This window comes from Lagenorhynchus albirostris, chromosome 3, assembly GCF_949774975.1.
Source record: "Lagenorhynchus albirostris chromosome 3, mLagAlb1.1, whole genome shotgun sequence".
In the NCBI taxonomy this organism is placed as follows: Eukaryota; Metazoa; Chordata; class Mammalia; order Artiodactyla; family Delphinidae; genus Lagenorhynchus; species Lagenorhynchus albirostris.
Genome location: NC_083097.1, coordinates 11,704,905 through 11,731,088, shown reverse-complemented (window position 1 = coordinate 11,731,088; position 26,184 = coordinate 11,704,905). Strand labels below are relative to the sequence as shown.

General features: G+C 38.8%; 1 protein-coding gene across 1 annotated transcript in view; it reads left to right on the top strand.

The window, feature by feature from the left end:
* DNAH5 (dynein axonemal heavy chain 5) overlaps positions 1–26,184 on the top strand; it is a 202,464-nt gene that overhangs the window by 8,954 nt on the left and 167,326 nt on the right. The window contains 12 exon segments of the mRNA XM_060145962.1: positions 282–419; positions 1,434–1,610; positions 2,545–2,658; positions 3,606–3,713; positions 6,100–6,222; positions 6,895–7,110; positions 9,972–10,079; positions 13,897–13,982; positions 14,843–15,164; positions 16,443–16,649; positions 20,426–20,597; positions 22,864–23,009. Coding sequence (XP_060001945.1) covers positions 282–419; positions 1,434–1,610; positions 2,545–2,658; positions 3,606–3,713; positions 6,100–6,222; positions 6,895–7,110; positions 9,972–10,079; positions 13,897–13,982; positions 14,843–15,164; positions 16,443–16,649; positions 20,426–20,597; positions 22,864–23,009 — 1,917 coding nt within the window.

The window sequence follows — 26,184 nt, the reverse complement described above, 5'->3', positions numbered from 1 at the left end:
TTCTCAAATTCTGTGATATTATGTCTCTGTCTCTCTCTCTAGTTCACTGTTTGGTGTTTTTTTTTTTGACCCAAAATTTGACCTCAGAACCAATCACCTTTACTGGTGTGCTCAATGCAATATGTCTCACTGTGTTTTCAAGGACATTTCTCAGGGAGCAAGATAGTTTAGACTAGAAAGAATCCCCTTAAGATCCTTTTGGATCAGTCAGAAGTGTGTGTGTTTGTGTGTGTGTGTGTTAAAATAGCATCATCTGATTATTTAACTTTCATTTTAATTAGGTGAACCTTCAGAAGTGTGACATATTTGAACTGAAAACCCTGAAGGAACCTGTAGACTACTTGACTCTAGCTAATAACCCTGAGACTTTGGAAAAAATAGAAGGTTGTATGAAAGTATGGATCAAACAAACAGAGCAGGTAATTTTCAGAAACGAAACATCAGAAACTAGCTATCTGAACACTGACTAGTTCAGATGCCATGTTACTGAACCAGCCAGTGGAAGAAGGTATGTCACATCCCATTCCCATTTGCCTAAGTATTTTACCACAAGTCCCTAACAAGGTGACAGGTTCAATGCAATTTTAATTTATAGTCATTAGTTAAGAGATAGTAAGAATTCTAGGAGATGAAAGTAAATAACTTTATATACTTATATAACTAAATGACTGTACTTGGCCAGTTTTTTTTCTGAAAGGTGTAAGTTACTTTGAAGAGAATCTCTCTGTAGAAGTACAAGAAGCTTTCTAATTCAGTGTGTCCTCCAAAACAAAGCTCAAGACTTAACCTTAAAAAAAAATATTTTCAGGGCTTCCCTGGTGGCGCAGTGGTTGAGAGTCCGCCTGCCGATGTAGGGGACACGGGTTCGTGCCCCGGTCTGGGAAGATCCCACATGCCGCGGAGCGGCTGGGCCCGTGAGCCATGGCCGCTGAGCCTGCGCGTCCGGAGCCTGTGCTCCGCAATGGGAGAAGCCCGCATACTGCAAAAAAATAAAAAAATAAAAAAATAAAAAAAAAATTACAAATAAATAAATATTTTCAGAAAAGTCCCAAGTGAAGCTGGATGTTACATCAATAAGGAAGCATAATGGAAATTAACCAACTGAAGGCATGAGGGCTTTCCAAGGTTATTGTTCTCTGAGGTTCTAAGTGAATAGCCAAGGAAACTTTCTGAGGTCATGTCCTCGGAAAGTTCATGAAAGCTCCTTTAACAAATAGTTTTCCGTTAGAATGAGTCAACTAAATTTTTGTTGAAATTAAAACAATGGATACATGTTAGGTTAGTAAAAGGCTGTCATTTGAAGCATGCAGATGAATAAAAATATATCACGATTCAGATAGCAGAATTCACTTCTTTCCTTACATTTTGCTTATGTATAACTTTTATATCTCCAGACCTACTCACTGGTTCGTGGGCCTTCTGTGCACTTGCAGGTCCTTGCCGGAAGCAATCAGCTACGGACGGAAGCGGATGACCTTGGGCCCCGAGCAGAGTTGGAGTACTGGAAAAGAAGACTGTCTAGATTTAACTACCTTCTGGATCAGTGGAAGAGCCCAGATGTGAAGGCTGTGTTGACAGTGCTTGCTGCTTCCAGGTCGAAACTTCTGAAGGTTGCTTTTTGCTTTATGAAGTGGGAATGAGAATTCTGTATGCATATGTCCTGGGGGAATTAGGAACAGAAAAATGTCATTCTACCTCTATGAAAACAACTTTAAGATTGGATTATACTGTCCTTTTATAATTTTGGATACTGTGGAAATAGCCTTTGAATGAAAGGTATTTGTTGGCTGGTGTACATGTATTATTAGAGGGTACTGCAAGTCATTAAGATGTAACATAATAACATGATTGTATATATATTATGAATTCAGACCAACGAGGAGTAGTAATAATGAAACCTTACCTTATCTATTTTTTTTTTTTTTTAGCACTGGTGTATTTGTTTTATATCCCTGTGTAACAAATTACCCCAGCACTTAGCCACCTGAAACAACAAACATTATCTCATAGTCTGTGGGTCAGGGGTTTGGGTGCAGCTTAGCTGGGAGCATCTGACTTGAGATCTAGCCTGAGGTTGCAGTCAGGGTGTTGGCTCATCTGAAGGCCTGACTGGGATTTGCTTCCAAGTTGCTTATGTGATTGTTGTGGGATTCAGTTCCTTGCTGGCTGTTGGCTGGAGGCTCCCTTCCGTTCTTTACCATAGACAGTATGGGAATGAGGTGCAAAGTGGATTCAGCAGTCTGTGGAGGAGAAAGGGTGTAGGTTTAAATGGACGTGCTGCCCTCTTGAGGCTTTGTCGTAGTTATTGAATAGATGTCATAAGAGAAGGCCTGGAAGAGATACCTTTGAAAATTTTGTCAAAACATTTAAATTGCTCTTCAGTGTGGCAATGCCCCCCACCCCTCTGGATTCAGTTTTATGTGAGATGCATAGGGCAGACTGCAAGTCTGACCCATGGGACTTGTGATGACTTTTAGCAGCTGTTATAGTGGAATTTCCTCTATTAATAATTGCATTAAAATTTCTTTCCTGTACTGTGCTTAGACTTGGCGGGAGATGGATATTCGAATCACTGATGCAGCTAATGAAGCAAAGGACAATGTCAAATATCTGTACACACTTGAGAAATGCTGTGACCCCTTGTACAGTAGTGACCCTGTGAGTTAGAGATTTCTACCCCCTTGGTGTACTGATGACCCTTTCGCACTAACTGAATTGAGTCTGGAGTTTTGGTTCGTGAATATTTTATATATATATATTATATATTATATATATAATATATATATTATATATTAAATGTATATTTAAATATATATAATTATATTATATTTTTATATATTATATATTATATTTTATATAATTTTATTTTATATAATTTATATTTTATATATTTTATATATATTATATAATTTATATAATTTATATTTTATATAATTTTATATATAATTATATTATATATATTTATATTAATATATAAATATATAATATATTATATATATCTATTTATATATAATATATATATAATATATATATAATATATATATATACTTGTCTATCTACTTCTGTGTCTCTCTCTATATATCTCTCTCTATATAATATTTATATCATATATCTGTCTGTCTAGCATCTATTTATCTATCCAGATAAGATGGACAGGACATGCGACATTATATTTTAAAAACATTTATTGCATATTCCATTTCCTATTAAATATTGCAGTTGACATCCTGGACTATACTCAAATAACTGTGGGAAGAGTTATTGGCTCATTCTTTTTCTTCTTCTTTTTTTTTTATTTTAACTTTAGGATGTGCCTGTTTTTATTTATTACAAAATTAACTGTTAACACAACTTCCTTGTCCATAACAGAAAGTTAGTGTTTCTTGCATTGAAACAAAATTTGATTAACTGTGTGTGACTAAATAATAAAAATAAAATTACCCCTAAATATATTCTATTTATGTGGAGTGATAGATAATATTTTAAAAATTTAAATAAAAATATTTTACCTAAATTTTTTTCTAATGAAGTAGGAAGGATTAGCCTATTGGAATTTTGCTGAGTTTGATATCTGTTTCCCTGAAAACTTTTGTGATGTTTTCCAGATGTCCATGATTGATGCTATTCCTGCACTTATAAATGCAATTAAAATGATCTATAGTATCTCTCATTACTATAACACCTCTGAGAAGATCACGTCTCTGTTTGTAAAGGTAAGTGCATAGCATAGAGTCCATGGTCACTTAGATTTCTTTGCCAATGGTTAATTTTTTTTTTTTTTTATAATTAGAAATGACCATGGGACTTCCCTGGTGGTCCAGTGGTTAAGAATCCGCCTTCCAATGCAGGGGACGCGGGTTTGGTCCCTGGTCAGGGAATTAAGATCCCACATGCTATGGAGCAACTAAGCCTGCACGCTCTAGAGCCCACAGGCCACAGCTAGAGAGCCCATGCACCACAACTACCGAGCCTGCATGCCACAACTAGAGAGCAGCCTACGCGCCACAACTAAGACCCAACACAGCCAAAAATAAATAAATAAATATTGAAAAAACCCCATAAATCTTTTTTTTTAAAAAAGAAATTACCACATTGGTGCAATCCAATGTCTATGTACCCTACAATTAAAAAAAAAAGCTTAATCTCTCAATAGAGAGAGGAGGCTGACTCTAGCAAATCATAAGGCATTATTTCCCAAAGTAATTAATATAATAAATATTGTATTATTTATATATATGTATATAAATATATATTTATATTTTTTATATATAATAAAAATGAAAGAAAGATTCTTTTTAGAATGTCTTTCCTTATTTTATTTAGCACATGATTTCTATCTATTGGGTAAATTTTAATTAAGAAAAACTATATTTAACTGGCTATCTTCAGTTTCGTATTTTATGTGCCACTGCTCCAAATTTATTTGATGCCACAGTTGTTTACTTGGTGTTATTAGAACAGTAATCATGGTAATAAGAGCCACTTGCAACGTTCCAGTAATCCATAAAGCAATTATAATGATTCTGCCCAAAACCATAACGATGTTTAAACCTTATGTCCTAACTCATAAGTGTTTATGGTGAGCATTGTTGCTTTTTCCCATTTTTGAACAGTCTCTAAGAAGTAAATGACTTTTTCATTACCAAGGCGAAAGTTTTAAATGTTGCATTAAAATAGAGGCATTTTTGACTCATCAGGACTGTGTTGTGAATACTAATGCAGTAAGAGGCATGATTCTTCCCAGGAATAGGGACATCCAGCCTTGAGAGCTTGATGGGAAACTTCCTTCTGCTCTCGTACTCAGGAAGAAAGGAGGGGAATCCACAAGACCCTCTTCCAACTTCTTCACACATTAATGTTATGTTGGGGTCGGGAGGGGTATTCCCTGAGAAGACTCAAAAGTCAATTTGTGTTATTACTCCAAGTTTCATGCATTTGCAAGGCTTATTTTGGAACATAATTGTGAAACCACCATTTCTCTCATTTTCAAAGACCTTTCATAATGAAAAATTTGTAGCAGGTACAAAAGGAAAGAGAATTGTATGTATATGTACGTGTCACCCAATCATCAACTATCAACACATGGCCGATTTTGTTGCACCTAACCTTTGCACTGCAAATCCCAGACATCATGTCATTCCATACCTACAGTATAGACCTCTAGTTTTCCTTTTAATTTATTAAAAAATCACCAAAAGAATTCTGAAGTCTTTTTTTTTTAAGTTTGGAGGGATAAATAAAATGTTGGCAGTTACACACATTATCTTTCCTCTGTTGCCTTCTGCTTTTGACATTTCTGCTACAGATCATGGTGGCATGAAATGATCAGGGTGGACAGTTCGTTTCATGGCACTGGGAAACCGTGAGTTAGATTTTAGAGCAGGCTGCCGAAGAAGGAGACGGGGTGGGGGAAGCTCTTGACAGCTTTTAGGTAGGGAAGTGAATCCCTTCTTGCTTGGTTAAGATGTTCATCCTGCATTAACACAGGGGTCTGAATTGGCAATTTTCTGTAGTGCTTCCAGCTCTGTGATTTTACAAATGACTTTGATAATAGATGTGTAGAACTTAAAAAGTTGAACAAATGGAAGCAGAGAGTAAAATGGTGGTTGCCAGGGTCTGGGGGAGTGTGGAACATGGGGAGATGTGGGTTAAAGGCTACAGACTTTGAGTTATAAGGTGACTGAGTTCTGGGACCTAATGCACAGCATGGTGACTATGGCTGATATTGTATTGTACACTTGAAAATTGCTAAGAGAGCAGATCTTAAGTTTTCTCAACACACACACACAATGGTAATTATCTGAAGTGTTGGATGTGTTAATACTCGATTTTGCTAATCACTTCATTATGCATATGTGTATCAGGCCTCACATTGCACACCTTAAATATATACAATTTTTGTTCGTCAATTATACTTCAATAAAGCTGGAAAGAAAGAGGGTTAGTGCTTGATCATAGTTGTGATGGAAAAACAATACATCCAGAGATTTATTTACAGATTTTATACTTGGAGAGGTAGGTGAGCTAAGGACCCTTTAGCCCAATTTATGTTTGATGGCTGCTTAATGTCCTTGGCATCGTTTTATTGGAAAATTCCAGGTGACCAATCAGATGATATCTGCATGTAAAGCCTATATTACCAACAATGGAACTGCTTCGATCTGGAGCCAACCACAGGATGTTGCTGTGGAAAAAATATTATCTGCAATTAAACTGAAGCAGGTAACGGTCAACTTGATAATATATTTAGATTTTTTATTATTTTTACATTGTTTTTTGCCAATGCACCTTAAATCATTTAGCAGTTATCATATTAGTGGTTGCTAAAAAGAATGGTAATCTTTTACTGTTAAGAAAACTTGAATGTTAATAAATCAGTCCCCCACATTTGTTCACTTACTTTACCCTTTTTGAGGGCCTGCTATGTGCCAACACCACACTAAGAACTAGAGATACAAAAATGAAGTAGTTTTCCTTAAGCTTCTTGTAGACGAACGGAGAGATACACAGAGTTAAGCTTCTACTAACACAGTGGGACCCAGGGGGAAAGGCTGCATCTTTGAGTCACCTTATGAATAATTAGGAGTTTGAACTTCCCTGGTGGTCCAGTGGTTAAGACTCCACGTTTCCAACGCAGGGTGCATGGGTTTGATCCCTGGTCAGGGAAGTTCCGTATGCCATGTGGCCAAAAAGAAAAAAAAAAAAAAATTAGGAGTTTGCTAGGTTGGGGGATGGGAAAAGATGACATCCCAGGCTGATGAAGGAGTAGCTACAGAGGCATGAAACTGAAAGGTTTTGTAATTCCACCCTAAATTTGCTGTCGCTTTCACTTAAGAGAATAAGGTTGATATCTTTGTTGTGTTCCCTTTCTTGTATTTTGGTTTTTACTTTAAGGAATACCAGCACTGCTTTCACAAGACCAAACAAAAGCTTAAACAAGATCCAAATGAAAAACAATTTGAATTCAGTGAGATGTATATTTTTGGAAAATTTGAAACTTTCCACAGACGTCTTGCCAAGATAATGGACATCTTTACTACCTTCAAGACATATTCAGTCCTAGAAGATTCTAAGATTGAAGGACTGGAAAACATGGTCACTAAATACCAGGTACTGTTTTCAAAACTAAATTTGCTACCCTTATCCATAATAAAATGTTAATGTGTTATGCAAATGACTGTATTCAGAAAGCTTTAAATAATCAGTCTCTAATGTAAAAGATAAGCTCATGGCCCTTAAACAATAAAGAAGTTAAATCTATTTGAGAGTTGTGTAATGGTGCTAATATATTATTTTCAGCTATGTGATTATGAGAATGACTTCCCTATAGCCTAAAATTAATCATCATTAGCAAAAGCGTTTTCATTAGTAGCACAAGAAAAATGTTTAAATATAACTTATTATTTCATTTATTCATGCAAGAAATATTTCATCAAGCATATACTGCGTGTCAGTCTCTCGTTGACCCTGAGTTCTGAGTGGTTGGTATCTGATTATATCTGCAGTTAAGCATTTATATGGACTCATGTTAAAAAAATAATAGGGATTGGATTTTATTTTAGCTCTACTATTTTTTTTTTTTGTGGTACGCGGGCCTCTCACTGTTATGGCCTCTCCCGTTGCGGAGCACAGGCTCCGGACGTGCAGGCCCAGCGGCCATGGCTCACGGGCCCAGCCGCTCCGCGGCATGTGCGGTCTTCCCGGACCCGGGCACGAACCTGTGTCCCCTGCATCGGCAGGCAGACTCTCAACCACTGCGCCCCCAGGGAAGCCCTAGCTCTACTATTCTTAATTATTTTGACTTTCGACAGCTTTATGTTATAAGGATATATGTGTGACTAATCTTAGTTTTTAAAGTGGGCACAGGGATCTAATGTTTCGAAGATTTTTAAAAAACAATTTACAAACACGATGTGCTTTGCATTTTTAATGTGGATATAGTCAGTTTTTTTCTTGTTTGGGGACAGTGACACTAAACCTTAATTTTTTTTTGTACTTGAATTTGAAAAGGATCATATAATTTACTGTCACTCATTGATTTTTCTACTCTAAAAGTTTAGGTCGATATAAGAAATCTTTTCATTTCCTGAGTATATCAGATTTGGGGAGAGAAAAAGAAAAAACCTTTTCTATATATATATAGAAAGTTCTGCCTCTGAATCATCACATGGTTATTTTCTCCTTGGCCTCTAGATCTTGATTTAAATGACCCTCTCAATTAAGTTTTCCTTGAGCTCTGTTTCACCTCAGTCACTCTATGTTACTTATTTTTTCACTGTCTGCAATTATCCTGTTCATTTATTTGTGACTTACATAGATTCCCACCCTCTCTCCCCGACCGAGGATGTAAATTCCCGAGGGCAGGGATGTTTCTTTGTTCTGTTCATTTCTGTATCTTCCAAGTTTGCTGGCATATAATAGGTGTGCAATAAACATCTGTCAAGTAAATGATTTAGTAGATTGAGTTTGATTAGTTGGTTTAAAGGTCATGATTAATCAGCTTATTTACTTAATACTCTTAAGTGACCATTAAATCCAATCACAAAGCAGAATTTTCTAAGGGCCGCAAATCTTTTAAAATGCAACTTTAAAATGTAGGAATGTAGCTTTTCCATACTTTGTTTACACATTTCCTATAACATGATGGGTAGCATTATAACATTATATATACACAATTTCTGAATAGACCTAATTTTGTAGTTATACGGCATGAAAGAGTAGGTTGTTTTAACTTGTAAACTTGATTCAAGAAGTTATGCAGCTTATACACTCTTGTCTATTGAGACACTTGAGGTGATGTTTAAATGGAAATATCTTTGAAGAAGCGTTTGTGGAAGCTGGCCCAACATTCTTCATAAAGATTATAGGCCTGTATCAACAGTGTGGGTACCGAGTTTGAGAACGGCCTAGTACCTGGTTAAGAATGATCACAGAGCATTAGAGCTCACTATTCAGAGCAAACAGAACTTTGGATAATAGTATTTTCAAGAAGATGAGTTTCCTAATTTGCACTGTTATAGTCACAGACTGCAGCTTTGGAGGAAGCAATTAATTCTAGAGATTCTTTAAATAGTAGATTATGGTTTGATATTTTATTTAGGACATTTGAGGCTTGGAGGATAGTTTTTCATCTGCAGATGTTATAACTGTGTTCTTCCTAAGTTGTTTATATTCTGTTAAAGTCTTATTTATTTTCTGAGAAGACAAACTTTTAAATGAAAAATATTTTAGTAAATTCTACTTTGGGCTTGCTTGCTTCCTTCCTCCCTCCCTCCCTCCCTCCCTCCCTTTCTTTCTTTCGGCTGCGTCAGGTCTTAGTTGCAGCACGTGGGATCTTCGTTGAGGCATGCGGGATCTTTCCTTGCTCTTCCCTTGAGGCGCACGGGCTTCTCTCTAGTTGTTGTGTGTGGGTTTTCTCTTTCTCTAGTTGTGGCGTACAGGCTCCAGGGTGCATGGGCTCTGTAGTTGCGGCATGCAAGCTCTCTAGCTGAGGCACGTGAGCTCAGTAGTTGTGGCATGAGGGCTTAGTTGCGTCGCGGCATGTGGGATCTTGGTTCCCCACCAGGGATTGAACGTGTGTCCCCTGCATTGCAAGGTGGATTCTTTACCACTGGGTCACTAGGGAAGTTCCCTGGGCTTCTTTTTCTTTTTCATTACTTCCGATGTAGTTTGTAAGAAATTTTTAGACAGAACATCTTTCCTACTTTTCAGGTGAGGTTTTTATTTGATATTTTTCTTCAGAAATACATAAAGTCTCATGAAAATGCTTTCAAAATTATATATTTGAATGCATTCGGCAATATTATACTACCTGTAATATACATGAAGCAATGAGAATAATTAAAGAAATAAGGCTCCTCTTAAGTTGATTTTTGGGGAATGATTGCACAGGTTCTATATTTAAAGGTCATATTTACCTAAGTAATGCAAGAATATTGAAATATTGTCTTATTTCTTTCATAACATTTCAGGGTATTGTTGCCACCATAAAGGGAAAGGAATATAATTTCTTAGACCAGCGGAAAATGGATTTTGAGCAGGATTATGAAGAGTTTTGCAAGCAGACTAATGACCTTCACGTAGGTTGGATAATGAAACTCCTGTTGACAGTCTGGTGTTTATTTTTTCCGTTCTGTGTAATGCTGGTTATCATTACCCATTCAGAAGGGAGAGGCATCTTCATCATGGAGGTGACCGATAGCAAGCTTGGCCTGCATTTTGTGATTGCAGATTAATGACTGAAGGCTCTTTTTCATGGATTAAAGGGTCATAAATATAGCTTTGGGTAATGATCTGTGATCACAGACTTCTGCATGTGTTCCGTCTTAGATCTTAGAAAATTAACTTTTATCTTCTGTTGAAACAGCATTATTAGAATATAGAAATTTGTTTCCATTTGTTTGTTACTTTAGCAATGATTGTGACCAGAGGTAGCTTGAGCAAATAAATGATCAGCAATGCCTGGCAGATCTCAAAGGCAGGGTTACAGCTGGCCTTGAAACAGTGGTACCAGGACTGGCTCAGCACCTGGACCCCTCTTGGTCTCGAAGCCCCATTCTCTCTTCCTTCTCTTGTCCCTCCTCCCACCCCCGGACCAGTCCACAGGAGCAGCGTATGGCCGTCAGCGGCTTCTGAGAACGTATCATGGAAGCAGCCTCATCTCCAAGTTCCTAAGGAAAAAGTTGGGTTAGCCAATTCTAATGTGGTGCCTTGTCCTGGACCTGTTAACTGTGGGGTCATATGGTAAAAGCAGAGGGGATGAGATCCACTTGCGTGGTTGGGAGCGTTTATTATCAGCTGAGGAGAACCAGGGAGGGTAAGATTGGGAGACAACCTAAGAGGTGTCCACTATAATCAACATGCAGACTTCTTTCCATCCCAGTGAGATCTAAAGTGTGCACCTTTCTGATTATTAAAGGAAAAGGATCATTCTGTTTCTTCTTTTCCAGAATTTTTAGTTTGAAATAAATTTATACACTTCAAGGGAAAAAGAGCTCCAAAGCATTTCTGGAGGGATGAGTTCAGTGTAGGACTCATAATAAAACTAGCTAATTCTATGTGTCAGGTCTGTTCTCAGCACTTTATAGATGTTAATTCATTTAATACTCACAATAATCTGATAAAGTGGGTGCTCTTATTACCCTCTTTTTGGAGAGGAGGAGACTGATTCACATTGAGGTTAAGTGATTTGCCCAAAGTCACAGAGATGGCAAGTGGCAGGCTGTCTGGCTCTAGGATTCAAGTTTTAAACCATTATGCTGTAAGACACATTTCAGGTGATGGGAAGATAGAGTGCCGGTAATAATTTAAGCACTGATCTCTTCTGGGGGCCGATTCAGACGTAAGGAGTGTGGGTCTTGATCTCTTGTTGATGGGCGCTGGCAGATCCTGAGTCTGTGCTCCACGGTCAGTGTTTATTTGTCACATCTTCATTTGTGTGTCCTAGCAGTTTCTGATCACATGGTACTTCAGTAGTTTGTATGTGGGATCTAGGTAGATGGTGAGCACCTTGAGGGCAGGAATTGTGTTCATTCCTATTTATGTCTCCAAGGCCTAGGGGATAGGACCTTATGTTACTGGAGAGCAAAGAATGTTTGCTGAATTAGTGTATGAGTTGCGAAATAATAAGGAGTAGACTGCTAAGTGAAATAAGTCAAGCAGAGAAAGACAAATACTGTGTGATATCACATATATGGAATCCAAAAAAATACAACAAATTAGTGAATATAACAAAAGAGAAGCAGACTCAGAGAAATAGAGAACAAATTAGTGGTTACCGGTGGGGAGAGGGAAGAGGGGAGGGGTAATATAGGGGTAGGGGATTAAGAGGTATAAACTATTCGGTATAAAATAAGCTACAAGGATATATTGTTCAACATGGGGAATATAGCCAATATTTTATAATAACTATAAATGGAGTATAACCTTAAAAAATCACATCCCAGTTCCACATATATCAGGGGCATCAGATCTGAAAAAAAGCACAGGTTTTACTTTAAGTGGAACATAAATGAAATGACCCAATAAAATGTTTATTTTAAGAAAAAAATGGAAAAGAAAGATAATTACTGATAAGGTAACAAAAAAATAAGAACTAGATTTATTGCAATTAAACGTGCATTTACTGTATGTTATTTATGTATAGAGTTCTATGCTGTAGCTTATGGATACAGAAATAAATCAAGTTGATTTGCCCTCAGAAATCACATTAGACATGTGATATGATTGAAATATAAGTACATATATGTTATAGAACAGAGTAATGAATATATCATTAAAGAAGGGCAAAGAGTGGCTAAAATGGCTAATTATAAAAGTATAATATTCTGATATTGTACTGGGAAGTAAGGATCCAAAGATAAGTTGACATATTCCAAAGAAGTTCTAAAGAAACTTATATGGAGAACAGACCTGCAAAACATTACATAGACTCTGAGAACTGCTACAACCCGTAAGGTAGGGTGTGAACCTAGGAGAAAAACAGTTCCATATTGTTGCTTGACTGGGATTAGGAAAGGCTCCAGAGAGGAGGCCATGCTTGGTGTGAGAACATGATTGATGTTTTCCAAGTAAATGGAGCGGAAATGAGAGTAATGGGAAGACCGTTTCAAGACTGTGCCACTTTTTATCATACTGAGAATATAATTTTATAAATGTTTTAAAGTCTGGTTTTTAAGCACTAGTTATAGATACTAATTCCTAGTCTCTTGAATTTTTTTTTTTTTCATTCAACACTTTTATTCATCTTGTCTTCCATCTCAAAAATGGTCCACTTCTCTCCTTGGTTTGCTGACCAGTTTTCCTCTGACTTCCTTTTCCCTTTCTCCATCCACTTTCTCTTAACTAACATTTTTATACTCTCTCCTTTAAATAATTCACGCAGTCTCATGAATTCAGCCTTTGTTTCTGTAAAACTGGGGGGCATATACTGACCTCCCCATGACTCTGGGTGTAGTGAGCGGGGGTGATGAGTCTTGGAGACAGAATGGAGAAAACCAGTAACTGTGGCATCTCCAAGATGTGAGACTGGAGGGTGTGTGTGTGTGTGGGAGCATGAGATATACTGTCCATGAGTGATTTGGATCAGGGTTGTGTCCAGGCATCTGCTGTCAAGGGCATCAGGGCCTGGGATCCTGTCCAGATTTCGGGCTCATGCTTATACTAATATCAAAGAGCTGCAGCACGTTAGAACCAGGCGGGCCATTGGCAGTCTAGAAGGATATTGTCTCCAGTGGGCAAAGTAAGGCACTGTTTAGTAAAGGACCAGCGTTTGAGGTGGCAAGCCGCCTTAGGAAAAACTGAGTAGGGCCTGAGAGCCCAGAGCTAAGAGGACTAGAAGATTCCACACCAGACTCCAAAAGACTGAAAGAATGGACCTAAGGCTCAGAGAGAAAAGACTAAATTGAGGTCTTAGGTGTTCATGAAGAGCTCAGTGTAGGCCTTCGTGAAGCCATAAGTTAGAAAAGCAAGGAAAACTAGGTCCAAGCGTTAGGGCTCAGTAAAGATTTACTGTGTCTCAAGTTCTGTATAGTTTATACTCGGATATTTTTATGTCGTGAAAAAATTTGAGTGTTTATTTAGATAGGCTAACTGTACAGTTCTTCAGTGCAAGAAGATTTCTTGATCCTAAGATGTGATGTTTGTGGAAGAAATATCTGGTCCAGTATCCCTGGGGCCTGCCATGGCACCAAACCCTATGACTGCTCTGGCCTTCACGTCCCTCTTTGTTCTGGACATTTATCTTTCTTTAAGCTTAGATGAGTATTATCTTCTCTGTTATACTTTGTCCTATATTGTATGTCTTTGCAGAGATGGGGAGCTCTTTTATCTTGTTGCTAAGTAGAATTTTTTGCAATGCTAATTCATTGTTCATAATCAGACTTTATTCTGTTTTAGAATGAGTTGCAGAAGTTCATGGATGTTACGTTTGAAAAGATTAAAAACACAAATCAAGCTCTAAGTATGTTAAAGAAATTTGAAAGGTAAAAATTTGAAAGACTTTTCTAAATTCTATTTTCTAGGTTGGGGTAATATGAACATGGTTTAACTTACGTTATTATTATTTCATATTCTAGTGGGAAGGAAATCCTCTCTTGACAATCTGAATAACAAGGCCACAGTTTTAAAGTTCTTCAGAGGATTAAGAGTTTGTTTTATTTCCTCTCAGCTTTGAAGTACCTTGTGACTGCGTATCATAATATCACTTAATGTTTAAGTAATTTTTTTTTTTTTTTTTTTTTTGCGGTACGCGGGCCTCTCACTGTTGTGGCCTCTCCCGTTGCGGAGCACAGGCTCCGGACGTGCAGGCTCAGTGGCCATGGCTCACGGCCCCAGCCGCTCCGCGGCATGTGGGATCTTCCCAGACCTGGGCACGAACCTGTGTCCCCTGAATCGGCAGGCAGACTCTCAACCACCGCGCCACCAGGGAAGCCCAGTGTTTAAGTAATTTGAAGAAACTCTTACCAAAAGTTTTGACTAGGTTTTAAGGATTGATACTATTTAAAAAAAAAAAAAAGGAAACCAAAAAACACTCTAGGGAATTCCCTGGTGGTCCAGTGGTTAGGACTTTGTACTCTCATTGCCGAGGTCCCAGGTTCACTCCCTGGTTGGGGAACTAAGATCCCATTAAGACAAAAAAAAAAAAAAAAAAACAAACCGAAAAGCTATAACCTCTCTATTGTGATATGATTGACAGACTGATTCCATTTTGATTTTTTAATATGCTAACACAAATATTTCATTCTCTTCCATCAGCATATGTTTTTACAGTTAAGTCTTAATAAATAAGATTTCTCAATATCATCCCATTAATTCAAGCCTTTCACTTTAAAAAAAAAATCAGATTGGATATACCTAATCTTGGAATTGATGACAAATACCGGCGTATCCTTGAAAACTATGGGGCTGACATTGATATGATCTCGAAGCTGTATACGAAGCAGAAAGACGATCCTCCTTTGGCTCGAGACCAGCCTCCCATTGCTGGGAAGATTCTGTGGGCCCGACAGCTCTTCCACCGGATTCAGCAACCAATGCAGCTTTTCCGGCAGCACCCGTCTGTGCTCCAGACGGCGGAAGCCAAGCCTGTGATTCGCAGTTACAACAGGGTGGCCAAGGTCCTCCTGGCGTTTGAGGTTCTCTACCACAGGGCATGGCTTCAGCAAGTGAGTCTCTGCATGTATGCTCTTCAAAGACGGCTCCATAAGAGTTTATAAACTGCTCGCATTGGGCAGTTTTATTCCCCTAGAAAGTTGAGTTTGTGGGTATTTTATAAGACAGGGTTCGTTGACTCTAAGTAATCAGTCAAAGAGTGTAATATGTCCCTGAAGAAAAACAATAATTAATTTTGGAAAAAAGATCATAAGCCAGGTAACAGAAACTCATTTTTTAAAAAATAAATTAGTTATTTATTTATTGGCTGTGTTGGGTCTTCGTTGCTGCGCGCGGGCTTTCTATGGTTGCGGTGAGCGGGGGCCTACTCTTCGACTTGGTGCGCAGGCTTCTCATTGCGGTGGCTTCTCTTGTTGCGGAGCACAGGCTCTAGGCACGTGGGCTTCAGTAGTTGTGGCTCGTGGGCTCTAGAGCGCAGCCTCAGTAGTTGTGGTGCACGGGCTTAGTTGCTCCGCGGCATGTGGGATCTTCCCAGACCTCGGCTCGAACCCGTGTCCCCTGCATTGGCAGGCGGATTCTTAAGCACTGCGCCACCAGGGAAGCCCCAGAAACTCATTTTTATTTAATTTATAAACTCCTAAGGAAGAAGATCCTGTTTATGGGATCCTGTACCTGGTTGATTAGGATTTCTCTTTCTTTTTTTTTCTCCATTGTGTCTGTGAACACTAGTATGCCTGTTAAACAAAGTTTTAAATTTTATTTGGCCATACTAGGTTAGTCAAATTATATTTCATACCCTACCAACACTTGTATTTCTTTGTAGATTGACAGGAAGTATTTTGGAGGATAAAATTCAGCCTAACAAGGCCTCTAAAATGGTATCTCATTTTCCTAGTTCAAATTTTGGTGTCTGAATCAATAACAGAGATGTCTCTGTAGTGTTTTACCTTGCTTTTCTAGATAACTGAAGACTGAGCTTGGTAGGTTTCTTGAAACTTTTATTAGGAAAAATAACTGAGTAGGCATGAAGGTATCAGGGAGTGAAGTGGCTTTTGAGAAGTCACCTTTATTGCAGTATCCACTTATCAGGTGTGAGAGATTCATGACCCAAGCATTTTGTTGAATTGACTGTACATCACCACCAAGAACTTGAAAACTCTTTCCTGAGAGTGAAGTTAGGAGAAGAGTGAGAGACCCCATTGTCTTTAGTTTGAGAAGCTCAAATCCATGGAAGAAGACGTAATGACCTTCATTCCCAGAAATGGCCAAGCTAGATACCCTGTGTCTGCATTGAACCCTCTACTAGTAACAATGTTGATCTCTTCTCACAGACTGAAGAAATTCATGTAGGACTTGAGGCTTCTTTATTGGTGAAGGCTCCCGGCACAGGGGAATTGTTTGTAAACTTTGATCCTCAGATATTAACCTTATTTAGAGAAACAGAGTGCATGTCACAGATGGGTCTGGAAGTTTCACCATTTGCAGCTTCCCTTTTCCGGAAACGAGACATATACAAAAAGAACTTCAGTAACATGAAGGTATAGTACTTTTATTTTTTTTTCCCTTCTTGGCTAGCCCCAGTGTGCATTAAAAAAAAATCTGGTGGTGTGTCACTGTTGAGAAGCAGAAAGTGTCCAGGATGACTGTAGTGGAGTGACTGAGGCTAGAATGTAGAGTTGGCGAGGGCCAGGTCATCATAGAGCTTGTAAACCAAGGTTACACGTTTGAGTGCACCAGGAAGCCATTAGAGGAATCTGAGCAGGAGAAAAAGGCATGATGTCTTTTACAATAAAAATCATTCTTTCTGCTGGGTGAGGAATAGATTCTAAGGGGACAAAAAGGGTCAGTGTGAGGCTAGTTTGAGAGCTGTTGCACCGGTTCAGGTTGGAGATGATGGCAGCTTGAACTAGGATGCAGCAGAGTAGTAGATCAGTGAATTAGAGAATGATGTCAACAGGCAGGTTATGAGAGAACTCAAGGATGATCCCTTTGTTTTTGGTGTGAGCAACTCAATGGAATTATTCAGTCGTTACGTTGGTTGTATTCTGCACACATGTTCAGTAACATGCAGTGGCCCCAAATGGAAGTTCCACTCGTGGAGATGGCAAAGACTGGAACTAGCTTGTTTTGGGGGGCAGAAAGGAATTAATAGCTCCCATCTTAAGTATAAGATGATTTTTAGAGATCCAAGTAGAGGTGTTATCCATGCAGATAGATATGTAAGTCTGGAGTTGAGTGGAGAAGTCAAAGTTGAAGGTGTGTTTTTGAGAGTTATTAGAATACAGTTGCTATTTAAAGTCATTGTCCTGTATGAGATTTCCAAGGAGGAGAATATAAAGAAGCGTAGAGGGCCTACATTGAACCCTGAGTTGTTCCAATATTAACAGGTCTGATAGAAGAGGACAAATATGCTAGTAAAATTAAGGATTGCCCTTTGAGGCAGGTGGAAACCAAGTGTCAAGGAAGCCAAGGGTAAGAAAAACCTCATGATGGAGGGAATGGTCACCAGTGACAAATGCTGCCCAGAGGATGCTCAAGATGAGGTCAGAGGTGCTGCCACGATATTTGACAACATGGAAACCATTGTTAGAACTTTATAGTGGCCAATATCATAGGACAAGCCCTATAAGGCCACACATTTGCATAATACTTTACATTTCAAACCGTTTTCATATTCATTATTCCATTTGATATTTTCTACAGCCATGTTAGGTAATTGGAATAGAGTACTATTATATTATTTTAGAGATGACAAAACCGTGGCTTAGAGAAGTTAAATGACGTAGCCAAGGTCTCATAGCTAGTAAGTTGCAGAGGTAGGACAAGAACCCAAACTTGTAGTCTACTGTTTTCCCCCTCTTTCATGTTATATTAAAAAGTTAATATTGGCAATGGACAGACATTCCTCAAATGTAAGCTCATCAGATACTAGTCAGAATGTTGGAATTCCCTTTTAGATTTTTCTTGGATGTTAGAAAAATAGCTAAGTCAATCTACATATTTGTAAAGAAACAGTTAGTTTTACTATATATAAAATAGGTAAACAACAGGGACCCACTCTAGAGCACAGGGAACTATACTCAGTATCTTGTAATAACCTATAATGGAAAAGAATCTGAAAAAGAATATATATATATGTGTGTGTGTGTATAACTGAATCACTTTGCTGTACGTCTGAAACTAATACAACATTGTAAATTAAATATACTTCAATAAAAAATAAATAAAAAAGGAAAAAGAAAGTAGTTATTTTTATTAAGAAACACTGTTTATCAGAATATAAAATTATGAATGATAATTTTGTCCACAGAATTGCTGTTTCAGTTATCTGTTGCACGTAACAAACAATCCCAAAATATAGTGGCTTAAAGCAACCATTTCATTATACCTCATGATTCTGTGAATAAAGAATTTAAGCAAGGCTTGGCTAGGTGATCCTTCTGTTCCATGTGGCATTGACTAAGATTACTTTAGTTCAGTTGGCAGATGTTTGATCTGGAAGGTCCAAGAAGGACTCATTCTCTGGTTCTATGGCGGGAATGGCTGGAAGTTTTGCTTAGTTGGGGCTAAGGACTGGAGAATCTATGTGAGCATTCCAGGATGGAGGGAGGCCTCAGGGTAGTAGAATTTCTTATAATTGCAATTCAGGATTCCAACGGTGGGTGTTACAGTAAGCAGGGAGGAAGCCACATGGCCTTTTGGACAGCCTCAGATGTCTCATAGCATCATTTCTGTTGTCTTCTGTTGGGCTTCATAAGCCCACCCAGATCCAAGGAGAGGGGACATAAACCCCACCCCATTAAGGGAGGACGGTCAAAGAATGTTTTAAAACCACCACAGCTGTAAATGACAATTCTAACAAGTGAATTATCATCTGGGTGACATTTATTGTATCTTGAGGTTGAAAGCATTAAAGGTTCCCACTCACTGCAAGTACCTGGTAAGAGCAGATCTATTGACATGTTTTGGAGACTATCTCAGGTGTTGCTGAGTTATTGTGCTGAATATTTAACAGTTTTCAGGCTTCTACAGACATGCTGAAGTAGCTGAGAGTTTGTTTTCTTCATCTATTCCTTGGAAGGCAGTTCAAACTAGAAAGAGATGAGCCAACATAGACTAATAGTTACGAATACAGATTCTGAAGTCAATCTCGATTCAAAGCATTATCTTTGGGCAAATTACTTTACCCTTCTAAGCCTCAGTTTTTCATTTATAAAATGGGTGAATAATACCTCCTAGATTAAAGGATTAAGGTAGGAAGTAAAAGGCCTGCTGGAGGCTGATTTAAGAATTGCTTCCCAAATAGAATAAGTGATGAACATTGAAAAAAAGGTAAGCAGTGGATAAACGGTTCAGGAAATGTATAAGTAGCTGATAATAGAACCATCAACTTTAGGTGTTTCATGGGAATTGAAAGGATATTACAGAAATTGTGGAAAAGTATTAAATGAAGAAAGGATTATGTAGTCCAATGGGAAATGTTGAGTTTAACACAATTCACAAAGACTGTTGGGCTTCTTACTTCCTTCTTGCAATTTTCTCAGAATCATTACTATTAATTGTGACTGTCAAAGAAGGGAGATATTGTGTACAGTGTTTTCCAAACTTATCCACCCAGGGGCCATTTTTCTTATAGAATCTCTTGTGGCTTGCATTTCAGCGTAAACACCTTGGGAAACAGTGATCTAATGACAAAGTAATACTCACACGCACATTACAAAGATGAGCTTAAAAACAATTGTATTAAAAAAAAAAAACAATTGTATTTAAGAAGTGCATTAAAGTTGCTTTCTTATAATTAATTATTATTAATATTAACATTGCTATAAAAGGTAGGCTGGAAGTACTATCAGTCTTATTTAAATATGGTAACATGTGAACAAAATACTGACACAATTTAACATTATACAGCAGGTAAATTTCAATGGAGGACCATGAGTTTCTGATCACAAATGCTCGTTCTAATAACAGCTAGTTAATGAATCAGAGAAATATTGATTGATCATCTTCTATGTGCCAGGCACTGTTTCAGGCACATTGAACAAAGCAGACAACATTCTTGTCCTTTAACTTGCTCTTAAGTTCTTTCTCTCTCCTTCTCAGTCGTATTTTATTAGATTAGGAATTTGTGTCTATGGAGAGATTTCTTGCCTGTTCTATTCTTATTATGTTTTGGCTGCTTTACTTGCCAGGCTGCTATTGGAACCCTGCAACTGGACCCTAAATAAAAGTAATCGTTTTGGATAAAAATGAGCTATTACTAGATATTCAAAGTGAGATATTATTTGATTACTTCACCCCTATTTCCCTGCAGATGATGCTGGCTGAATATCAGAGAGTGAAGTCAAAAATGCCTCCCATTATAGAGCAACTGATGGTCCCTCATTTGGCAAAGGTGGATGAAGCTCTGCAGCCTGGCCTGGCTGCACTGACCTGGACATCACTGAATATTAAGATGTACTTGAAAAATGCTTTTGCAAAGATCAGTAAGTCTGTTTAAATGGTTATTATTTTTCAATTCAAAAGGCTGAGTTTTTAAGGTCTATGATATAATTTCTTATAGATGTTGTGATATGAATAATGAAACAAGAAGTGATATTCTTAAGCTGTTCCCTAAGGAATTTTTACCAAGTATATGAAGTCATTAATTTCCTGGAAACTGTATATATTCAGTATTTAATTTTATCCCCCGAGGCTAACTACATTTTAAAGTTATACTTACTGTTGGCCATTAGACTTTAAAGGAACTTGAGTCCTTCAGCTTTTTATATTAATAGGTTAGTGTATTCTGAGACCCCGATTTGAAAGATGTGATTTGGACGCAGCAGAATGCTGAACAGCAGGGTACATGGGAAAAGTTTAAGCAAACATTTTTTCCTAATGAGGGATATAATATACTTTAAAATATATGTAACGTGGTGTATTCCATTAAATACAGTTTCCCAGAATGTGTACAAGTATGCTGCAAAGAAGTCTAGGCTCAGATAAGTCTGGGAAATCCAGGTTAAACAAAGTCAGGCAGATTCCTCTTCTGGAGGACTTTTCAGAGCCCTTGATATGCCAGTATTTAGTGGTCTCCAAAAGTGGGCTCCTGTAGGTGGCATTTCCCAGAATTCCTTGGCTGCTTACCAGGAAAGCACGTTAACACCTTGTAGACCCTCTGTGGTGGACAGTGGAACACAGGTTGGAATATGGTGATAGAGGGATTGTTCTAGGAAGACTTAGAAATCACCATTCTCCTCTCCTACACAGTGTCCTCACCTGCTCTCCATGCCCTAATTCTCCCCAAGTTTTATACCCCAGAGTACGTCCCACTCCCAAGAAGCCCACTCAGACTATGCTACCACACAGGACCACTTTTTCCTGTGACTTCTGTTTCACATTGGGACTAAAGAATCTGTATTTTGGTTTCTTCTAATGGTTCTATCTTTCTCCCCATACTGACTGCAAAGGGCTTGAAAATCAGGCTGTTTCTTATGCTTTTGTATTACTCTGAGTTGGGTTTGTACTAGACACCCAGACACACATGGATTCATAATTGCAATAGTTTTATATAGTTAATCTCTTAACATTTCTTTTTCTCCGTAACCCCTTTCCTACCCTTTGATCCCATCACCTCATTTCTGGGTCCCTCCTTCCTGAGCCTCCCTTCTACATACCCCTCGTGATAACTGCTTTTATTCTCTCTCTCTTTCTCTCGTATTTGTGGCTGCTGAAATAGTACCTAGTCTTTTTATATCCTAATTTTTAAAGAGATTGTCTTATTAGTATGTTTTCACTGTACCTTCCAAGTAACTTAGAGCTCAGAAGGGTCCCCCTATTTACTTTACCAGGTTCACTATACTCAAGAATATTTATAGGTACTGGGTTGGGTGGGGTAGAGGGGTGAGGAATTTATGGTTGAACCCTCTTACCCTCTTTGTTTTGCTTTGTAGATTTGGGGACTAGATTCAAAGATAAATTGTGAAGGGGTCTTTGGATATGCATGAGATGTGTTTTAGGCTCATTACAATTTGAAGGTTGAATAATATAAAATGCATGAACCATAGCATTATAAGAATGGAGAAGATCCTCTGAGATGGAGGAGTGCTCAGGGGTCGATGCCGGCACAGGAGGAGGGGGCCATGCGAATATGGGCAGATTCACAGAAAGCCTCCTGGGGGAGATGCGTTTGAGCTGACTTCAAGTTTGAGTCAGAGTAAGGCAGGCTGAGAAAGCTGGGAAACTGGTTTAAGAAAGAACAGTATGTTGGGACTTCCCTGGTGGCGCAGTGGTTGAGAGTCCATCTGCCAATGCAGGGGACATGGGATCAAGCCCTGCTCCAGGAAGATCCCACATGCTGTGGAGCAACTAAGCCCATGAGCCACAACTACCGAGCCTGCTCTCTAGAGCCTGCGAGCCACAACTACTGACCCCACATGCCGCAACTACTGAAGCTCACGCGCCTAGAGCCCGTGCTCCACAACAAGAGAAGCCACCGCAATGAGAAGCCTGTGTACCACAACAAAGAGTAGCCCCCGCTCACCGCAACTAGAGAAAGCCCGCGCGCAGCAACGAAGACCCAACACAGACAAAAATAAATAAATAAGTAAAATTAAAAAAAAAAAAGAAAGAAAGAACAGTGTGAGAAAACCAAGTATGAAACAGCTCTATGGAGCAACTTTAATCCTGATTTTGCTACTGAAATTTAATCATGTTGGTTTTTTTTTTTTTTTAAACAAAATGCTTAATCTCTTTTATTTTTTTCCAAAGAGGCCCTGGAGTTGCTGATTGACAGGGTCAATGATTTGATCGAGTTCCGCATCGATGCCATCCTGGAAGAAATGAGTAGCACGCCTCTTTGTCAACTCCCCAGGGAGGAGCCACTTACCTGTGAAGAGTTTCTCCAAATGACAAAGGTTATTAGAAGACTGATGTTTTTATTTAAATTTTGTTTTGTGATTCATTTTTCTATAAAGGGCATTTTTGGGAGCATAAATTAAATTTGTTTTCTCTATGCATGACTGGTCTGTGATAGATGTGATTCAAACGAGGAGCCTTCAGACAATAATCTGAAAATGAAGAGGAACGTACCTGAGGGGTCACGTAGACATGAAGAACAAATCATCTCTTTTCAGATCAGTAGGAGGGAAATTGCCATGGAACACATTTCTCATTTCCTATAGTTTGTGAAGAATAGAGCTATTTTGCTGAAGAGCTTCTAATAAGCTAGGGTTAATTAATAAAACAATTGTTTTAAACAGTTTCTGGGTAGAATTTCTTCTTTAAACGTTTCTGTAGAGCAGCGTTTCCCAAACTGGTGTTCTGTGGCACACGGTTCTGGAGCCATTGCTGGGAAAGCTGGAAAAGGCGGGGTCTGTGTTCAATCTGCTTGGGGTAAAGACTGTACAATCCCTTCCCCATTCAGATTCTCTTCACATTAACGTTTTAGAATAAAGACCTTCAGAAGGGCTCCTGGGAGTGTCTAGTTAACTTTCTTTAATCCATTATTTCTCAAATTTTAATTTGCATTTTGATTACCAAAGTGAATGATTACCAATATAAAAGAATGCTTTCTCTTGAATATGTTTACTTCTTATAATTCGTTTAGTCCTTCAACAATTTTTGTGGAGCTCCTATGCGAACCACTATTTGGGAATAAAACAGTGAACAAAACTGATGCAATCCTTGCCATTGTGATGCCCACTTTCAAGTGGAAGATATAGAAAAACAAGCAAACAAAAAAAGCCAATAAACAAACAACATGCCAGGTGATGATAAGTTCAATGGAGAAAAATTAAGAGGATAGTGGAGGAAAGGAGTACCTGACAGAGAGTTGTGATTTTATGTTGATGGTCAGGGATGACTTATGTGATTACATCTGAACATAGGAAGTGAGGGAGCAAGCCATGTGAATATCTTTGGGGAAAAACATTCCAAGCAGAGGGAACAGCAAGTGAAAAGGCCCCGAGGCAGAAGCTTCTTATGGTAGAAAGATGTTGAGTTGAAGTTCATTGAGTATGTTCATATGCTGGGGGGAAAGTCAAGTAGAGAAGGAAAAACGGAACGGTTGGTAAGCATAGTCTCTGGCGAAGCAGCAGAGTGTGACTTAGAACTCAGATTGTGTGATTATGTATTCTTTTTTTAAAAATTAATTAATTTTTGGCTGCATTGGGTCTTCATTGCTGTGTGTGGGCTTTCTCTAGTTGCGGCCAGTGGGAGCTACTCTTCTTTGCAGTGCGCGGGCTTCTCATTACGGTAACTTCTCTTGTGGAGCACGGGCTCTAGGTGCGTGGGCTCAGTAGTTGTGGCTTGCAGGCTCTAGAGCTCAGGCTCAGTAGTTGTGTCACACAGGCTTAGTTGCTCCACGGCATGTGGGATCTTCCCGGACCAGGGCTTGAATCCGTGTCCCCTGCGTTGGCAGGCGGATTCTTAACCACTGCACCACCAGGGAAGTCCCTATGTATTCTTAAATAGAAGAATAAACATTGGATTCACTGACAAAGGAGGAAAAGGGGAGGCTGATTTGTCTTCTGGATAAGGGCATGGGGTCAGGGCCATGTTGTGGCCTCCATTTGCTTTGTGCTATAGAAATCAAGGTTATTATCTGAGGACGATGAGGGAGGATGGTGTAAGGATTTGAGGACGCAAGAATTTGAGGACACAGCAGTTATGGGGCCTGGCAGAGAAATATGACTGGAGTCATGTAGAATGATCCTTGGGTAGCATTAGGGGCCTGCCTGAGTTTGGGGACCATGAATTTCCAGGACCAACACCTGCCTTGCCATGACCTCTGTGTGCAAGTGGAGAGGGTAGATGCCCTGGTTCATTTGGGTAGGGCTGTGGAAACAGGTGATGGAGTAAAGGCTGTTGGCAAAGGAATGATCGATGTGGGAAGTCATGTCCTTAGGGGAGGGTGTGTAGAGTCAGAGGATTTAAGATGAAGGCTTGAAAAAATGTTAGCAATCTCTCAGAGAACAGGGAGTTAGTTCATTGTTTATATGGAATGAGGTAAGCAAGCTTCGCAAACAAACGTCCTCCTGTGTTTGTATGTGATTTGCTGATCCATAATAATAACAAGCACTTCTTGGGTACTTACTTTGTGGCAGGCACTGTTCTTATCATTTTACATACATTGCCTTTTGGAATTCTCACAACAACCTGAGGTAGGTTCTACCATAATCAGCATTTTACAGATGTGGGAATCAAGGCCCAAGATTTTCCAGAATCACACAGAGCTAGGATTTGAATCCAGGTAGTTTGGTGCCAGAGTCTATACTTGTTACTGTACTTGTTGCTGGACGGCGCTAACTCTATTCCCTCCCTTACCCAACCTCTGACCTGCATCTTTTTCATAACTGTCTGTAGGCTAAGGATGGTGATTATTAGTTAAGTGAAGTTCTGAGCTGGGAGTTATTTTATACTTTATTTGATGGTAAAGAAGTTTAATAGTTTCAGAACACATCAAAATCTTCCTGTTTTAATGATATCAAAATGCCATATGCCCTACAGCAGTGGAATGGACGTGAATGTCATGGGTAATGAGGAGGTAAATGAACCGTGAAGCTAATGCTTAGAGTGGAGGGTCCATGAGCACATTAGAGAATCTTGAGATGAATCATGGTGGAACTTGGGAAGGAGCTGGAGACTATGACCTACTCACAGTCTATTGCTTTATGGGCTTGTTTTCCAACCAGGTGGTAAATCACTGACTATCTCTCTGTCTGTCTTGATTACAGTGCTCCAGTATATTCATTTATGTTTGTTAAATCTCATTTTTGAGAAATGCATAATCCAGTTGGAGGCAGGAGAATATCTGAAATTAATTAGGGGTTGATGATGGACTGTTGGCAAAGGTGAAGAGAGAAGGAAGGCTGGCTAGAGCAGATTTATATGAAATGAAGGAAACTTCATGGGAAGAGAGGCAGTTCATGACTTTTGGAGTTATTTCCTCCATTGCTGGAGAAGTAAGCATAATTTTGGTCCATCTATGATCCAGTTGGTTCTCTTGTCTTTAACACATTCCTTTACAGGATGCCTGGCCTGGGTTAGTGTGAGAGGCATGGCCAAGCATCGTTGGGGACCAAGATCTCA